At 46.2% G+C, this 6,623-nt stretch overlaps 1 protein-coding gene across 1 annotated transcript in view; it reads left to right on the top strand.

Moving 5' to 3' along the window:
* Nucleotides 1–710: 710 nt before the first annotated feature.
* LOC142559280 (E3 ubiquitin-protein ligase RNF220-like) overlaps nucleotides 711–6,623 on the top strand; it is a 73,010-nt gene continuing 67,097 nt past the window's right edge. Inside the window, exon 1 of the mRNA XM_075670901.1 lies at nucleotides 711–792. Coding sequence (XP_075527016.1) covers nucleotides 742–792 — 51 coding nt within the window. The 5' untranslated portion in view covers nucleotides 711–741. The remainder of the gene's footprint in view (nucleotides 793–6,623) is intronic.

Genomic DNA, 6,623 nt, shown 5'->3' with positions numbered 1-6,623 from the left:
GTTGGATTTAATTTGCAAGCACATCAAGACTGTCGCACCCCGTTATAAGACGTTGCGTAGAACAGGCCTAGAAGGCAGAAATAGGAAAAAAAAAATTACGAACATTGTCGCTAGCGTGACGCGCACGCTAGCGTCAAAGCAGTTAAATCAGAAAACAAAGCACCGAGGGTCGAGCACCGGAACTCGAGCATCACATCAAGTTACTTGTTCTTTCTTAGATAAAAACGAGCGTCGTCTATTATTTTTGCGGACCTGAGCGAACACGGGTGAGGTCAAACCAAGACTCGGGTTCCCGTAGCCATGTTTTCGCCACAGACAGAACTAGTTACCGGGCGCCGGCCAATCGGAGTGCGCACTCGGCCCGTAGCTGTGGGAAGCCGGGCACGCAACCCTACTCTGCAAATGAGGTAGAGTTCCTACTTTCCATCCAGGCCGAGGAAGTCGTCTCGGAGTGCGCGGGAAGAGGAGGGGGGGTTGCACCATGGGGCGCGGGGCGCGGCCCGCAAGCTATTGACTTCCGTCCACCCCCTTGGCACTCTGCGACGCGCTGCCCACGGCCTTCTTCCCTCGCGCGCGCGTTTTTTTCCCTACGGCGCGGTGGCCAATCGGGAGCAGCGGGGAGAGCCCCCCGGTGGGAGGGGCCCCGCCGAGCGAAGGCCACGCCCACCCCAGGGTTCGGCCGCCGGTGGCACTCGTGGTGTACGCGCGGGGCGGAAGGACGGTTTTTTTGCTCGGGCCCGCATGGACGCATCGCCGGGCTTGGTCGGCCCCATGGCACTCAAGTTCGCCCAGGTGAGTACGCGGCTGAGCTGCGCATTCTCTCAGCGGCACGCATTGAATTCGGCTGGTTCAGTTACCGTCCCGTCATCGAAGGACGTCCCGCGGAAAGTCGGGCCAGCTGGTTCTAGTGGAGGCGGAGGACAGAGACAGGCTGTAAGGTCGTCTTGACCGGATGATCACGTGACGCTGTTACTTGCCCGTGCTCCCTGGGGTGTCATGTAACGTGAGAGAACGGCGCGTTCAAGTTGCGCCTTTATGGTATGCAGGATTCTTCGTTGCATTTCATTAACACGCCACGCTAATGAGCTGTTGAAGTCCGCGTTAATCGAGGGAATTGTCATAATTCGCGCCGTCGGATGTAAATCTCACGGGGTTCTGTACCGAGGGACCTGAGGTCCTGTAATCTAATCGCGCACATTTACAAGCCGTAATTTTTGATAAACGCAAAGAATGACTAATTTATGCGCGAAATGTAGCACTGTTTACACAAGCACTTCACCTCGGCGAGAGTGACATGGCCGTATAGTTGCTGCTGTCTTTTACACGCGTACGGCTCGAGTGGAAGCCTTGAATCTATGCTCCGACGCAAGATCATTTGTTTCGTTTGAAGAAGACCACGGATACCCCCAACTGCCATCGACTCATTGATTTGTATCCGCCTGCCTCTTCATTCACCAAGTATGACAGCCTATCACCCGAGAGTGTCATCACACTTGACCTGTGTTTTTCGCCATCGCCAGCCTCAAATGCCAATTCCGGGGATCTGTGAAAACACCTTCAAGGCATCAACCGCGGCAATGCGAGCAGATGAAGTGTCATTCGTCAAGGCTCACATCAAAGTGTCGCATCCCCATGGCTTGCTTGCCTATGCGTTGCAGTGTTCAACGACTTCTTTCCCAAAGCTGAACAACAACTACAAGGCGCCGAGGGATAGAAAGAGAGTAATATGTCCTGCATAATGAACAAGAATTATCAGCAAGAACTGCTCACCACGTCGTTGGCTTTACGTCTTGGAGACCCATAGGGACCCCTACAGAAACCACACCACATCGTGCGATGGACCCTCTGCGCCGTGCGGAGACCATTACAACCACCGCAATGCTCTGGATTCATGCGAGTGCATCTTGGCGACTACTTGTGAGTGCCAGTACACCTGTGAACCTGTGCTGTCCCTGTTCTTGTTAAATGAAGTTCTCCGTCTTGTTATACGCGACGGCTCAAGGCATGAAGAGCCAGTAATGACGTGGTGTTTGGCTACGGGGCGCTTATGTGGCTGAGGAAATGGTGCCTTCAATGATCAGACTTTAGTTTCGGGATGCTGGTGCCAGAACCAGATGAAAACGGAAGCCGATGGAAGCACATAATCCGGAAGCGCCATGAACTTGCAAGCTTTGGCTTTTAAAAAAAAATGTGTGTGCCCACATGCCAAACCGGTCATGACACGTCGCTTGCTTCTCGATCAGCGATGTTGGATTTGATGGGAAATGTTCAATGACAACCTCATGCGTCGCCCTGGGCAAATGTTTAAAGTCAGCGGGTGCAGCTGCAGACTAATTTTATAGGATAGACACAGAGCCTGACGTCCCTGCATGTGTGAGTGCTCCATCAATGCAGTGCATGCCCAAATTCGTTGATTCACGCCCTTTTATTTATTTTTTCTGTGCTACCATAGTGGTAAAAGTCCTACTCGCTCTGTTACAACTCGTCATGAAGAACATTTTTATTTCCACGTAAAAAAAAAAACATCGTGTTTGGGCAGCGATTCCTAGCCATGTGCCATCGCGTATAATTGGCGAGAAGGGATTATAATCGGGCGTGCTTGGTCGTTAAAGTCGCCTCCTCCCTCGTGTAGTGATCGCCGCTAGCATGAATTGCGAAATTACAACACAAATCAAACAATGGTTCTAGACTACAAACATTGGCCCATTCAACAGACTCTGACGGAACGACCTTCGTTGTAGCGTTTTGCGATTAGCACACATCTTTATCATCGCCAATTTTGCAAATGCATCGTCTACCTAATAGAAGTATTTTCCTATCAACTTGATAAGCATCTCCCCGCATTACCTTGCATTGGTTGCAATTTTAGACACATCGAGACCTGTTCAATGTTTCCGAGGTACTAACAGAATTCAAACAGGCACCACGCTGCAGCTTTGGGCATGCCACGGGAACCACAAATTTTGCGTCAGATAGTGCGCCTAACAGCGCGAATGTTGCAACAATGACTAAAAAGTATTTATTTTGCAAAAACAAAGGAAGTTATTTGGTGCTATCTACGGTGGTTCTTTATTACCTACTACACAAACTGGAAACTGACACACCCTCATTTTACGTTTAGAGAAACATTTAATTCTTACATTTTTAATTCAAATAATTTTTTGATGTATCACGTTTAATGGCGAAAGGGCCAGCTATGGCCAAAGAGGGCCATGACATATGGTAATGAATTGTGTAAGTAATGAAATGATCACATGGAGTTGCAAATATAGATGTGATGTGGCTGTAAGGAGGCCTAAAAATGGGTCGCTGTAAACTGCATACAATATATAAGAATCAAAATAATGACAATTCAAATAAATGTGAAACAATGGTCTCCTTTAGGCAACCGCTGAGTCAAATGAAGTTTCTCCACAAGAAAAAGAAACATGTAATTCTACTCACGTCTGGAAGGTAATTATGTTTAGGCAATTTTGCTCCCTATACCAATATGCTCAAGTTCTGTTAATATATATATATATATATATATATATATATATATATATATATATATATATATATATATATATATATATATATATATATATATATATATTAAAAATGGAGCGAAAGACTTTGCAGCAGCATAACTAAGAAAGAAGGAGAAGGTATCGCAAAAGTAAAGCGTATGGGCAATACTCCAGAAAATATCGCTGTGTTGTGAATTGAGTAGGATGTCCACAAAGGTCAGATAAACCACGCATGTATCGCTTTAAGCTACAAATTATTTTGGTAAGTTAATTAGCCCGTTTCAAGCGTGTCACACTTGCTTTTCCCTACGCATAAATGTCAAATACGTTTTTTGTTGTTTTTGACTTCTACACACGTTACTTCAATATTTTTGTTAAATTTTCTTTCTCGCTCAATGTTTTTCTATATTATGAACATAAATGCGCCCCAAACGATCAAGACAGTGGCTTCCTGCTTTGAACACAGTCGAACGCCATTATAGCGAATGGCTTTGGCCTCGCGTGCGCTGGGACTATTTACAAGCAAATGTACAGACAATCACGCACTACGTCCTGCTCAGACTGTGCACTTTAAGAGAATAATAGTGTTTTGGACTCCGTACTAACTTCACTATGCACGCAGTGTACATGGCTATTAGTCTGCAGAAAAAACACGACTACGGGGGAGGTGGGAACGCTATTCTGTAAGTGTTCACATAGCATGCATGTCCATTTTGTCCGCTGCTGAAGCTACGATTGAAGGGCCGGGACACGAGTCAGAAATAGACGGACGCACCCAGCCAATCAGCACTTTAGCAGCTGATGAAATGGACATGTCTACTATGTGAACCCTTACAGAATACTGTGTATCTCATTAAAAGGGACGCTGCAAGGAAAAATATTGTTAGCTCTATCAGTAAAATATCCTTCTACGAAGCTAAGCGTTGTGGATGCTTTATAAGCCAGAAAAGGAACTAAAAACGAAAGATTAGTAGTCCTTGCAATTTTTCCAACCAATTCATAAGAAGGTTTCTCACAGCAAGTCAAGCTCAAGCTGAAGCTCACCACGTCTAGCTGAAGCTAACGAATTATTTTAGTTAGCACATAACTTTCTTTAAAGTGGCTACCTCGTTTAACTTTACTGATTATCGGCTTCGTTTTTTTTTTTTTTTTTGCTTCCGTCCATTTATTTCGGTCGAATGCATCGTACGACAAATCCTTCTCATTATTCTAGGTTTTCAGCTTGTTTTTTTATTCCCCGAGACATATTTAAAACCATGTGGGCTACAAAACGACACAACCGATCACCAAGTCTTTATTAATTTTTGGATTACCTACGTACTTCGCGATTTCTATAACATGATCATTAAAGTACATAGGCCGGGGAAAAAACTGCGTTTAGCATAAGATACGCTGTAAACAATAATAGTCCATGAACTTTCGGCACAGGTCGTGCGACACATATAATTCAATAATATCCCCACTACAACTAGTATATACATTTGTATTACAAGATAAGGTAACTAGCACCGACATAACAGTAGCACAGATCATCATTATCAGCATCAAACCGTGTTTACGTTCACTGCCTGACGAAGGCCTCTATACCGGCGACCTCCGATTACCCCTGTCTTGCGCTCGCTGATTCCAAGTTCTCCGTACAAATTTCCTAATTTCATTCCCCCCCCCCTCCTAAATTTCTGCCGCAGTAGCACAGATAGCGCGGATCAACTCCCACTCTGTCTTCGACGTTGTTGTTGTTGTTGCCTCAAAACATCGCTCGGACTATTAGCTGGCAAAACATTATTGTCTTCCTCCACCTCGCATATTCACCCCTCTTGAAACGTGCGCAGCCTTTGCGCGTCCCGCCCATCGGCCCAAGCGCAGTGCTGTCAAATTAAGGATTATGGGGTTTAACGTGCGAAAACCACTTTCTGATTATGAGGCACGCCGTAGTGGAGGACTCCGGAAATTTAGACCCCCTGCGGTTCTTTAACGTGCACCTAAATCTAAGTACACGGGTGTTTTTCGCATTTCGCCCGCATCGAAATGTGGCCGCCGCAGTATACTGTCAAATATATTTCATGGTAAGCACACAAAGCATTTTTTGGTCCGACCCATCTCCCCGTTTTGGCTAAGCCCAAGGCTATGTTCACTGACAGTTCGCAAATTTTGAGGCGCCAAGGCTGACTGAGGATACCATCGCGATATACATTCAAGTGATAGTCAAGAAAGTTACATCCTGAAAGCGCCAAACCTTCTTATGCAAACACACTGATCGCTCTTGGTTGCCGGCTGTACTTGTCTGCATTCTTACACGAAGTGCTTTTTTTGAGGTTTCATGTTTTTGTTCGACTTCCGACGGTTCACGGTGAGATCCCATCGCGAATTAAAATCGGAGGTATGACAGATTACCGCCTGGCCGGCGAAGGATTATTAGTAGTCAATATCCGCAGCACTGAACAAGGCAAGATTTGTCTAAGAAACAACACTTCGATTGAGAACAAAGATTATCAACGAGACTGTTTCAACAGATTTTACCTTGGTCACAACTAGGTCTATTCACCATACCCTGCGAATTGCAGGGGCGAAAACGAGCTCCTCGTCTTTACAAAAATCTCAATAGCTCAGAGCAAAATGCGCCTCACCCTGCCATATCGCAAGACAGACAAACCTGCGTATTTTAATGTTTCACATATACTCGAGTTCAAGTGGCCAATTTGAGTGCCCCGCGACTAATCGCCGCCCTTACGTACTGTTATAAAGCGTGAAGTATTGACAGCAAACACTTACTTCGAAAGAGACTTGAGTGAAAGGGGTGGAGGGGGGGGGGGCGTAAAAATCATAAAACGGGCCATTATGGAAACATTAGTGGAAAAAACAGCCGCTCCCCGCCAGGATCTCTTCAGTCGCATTCAAGCGGGAAACCGAAGATGTAATCGCGCTGCGAAAAGACAGCGGCGTCAAACGCAAGGAGGGGGGACTGTGGTATAGCGGGAGGAAAAGGCGACGAACAGAAATCCCCGAGGGAAGAAGTGGGGGGGGGGGGGGGTGAACGACAGAACGACCAAGGCACAGAGCGCAGGCGTTTCAGCGAGGGCCAGAGTGTAACTAACGTACAGAGACAAATAAAGG

This window comes from Dermacentor variabilis, chromosome 10, assembly GCF_050947875.1.
Source record: "Dermacentor variabilis isolate Ectoservices chromosome 10, ASM5094787v1, whole genome shotgun sequence".
Taxonomy (NCBI): Eukaryota; Metazoa; Arthropoda; class Arachnida; order Ixodida; family Ixodidae; genus Dermacentor; species Dermacentor variabilis.
Note: the sequence above shows the minus strand (reverse complement) of the source record. Positions and strands in the feature narration are given on the sequence as shown.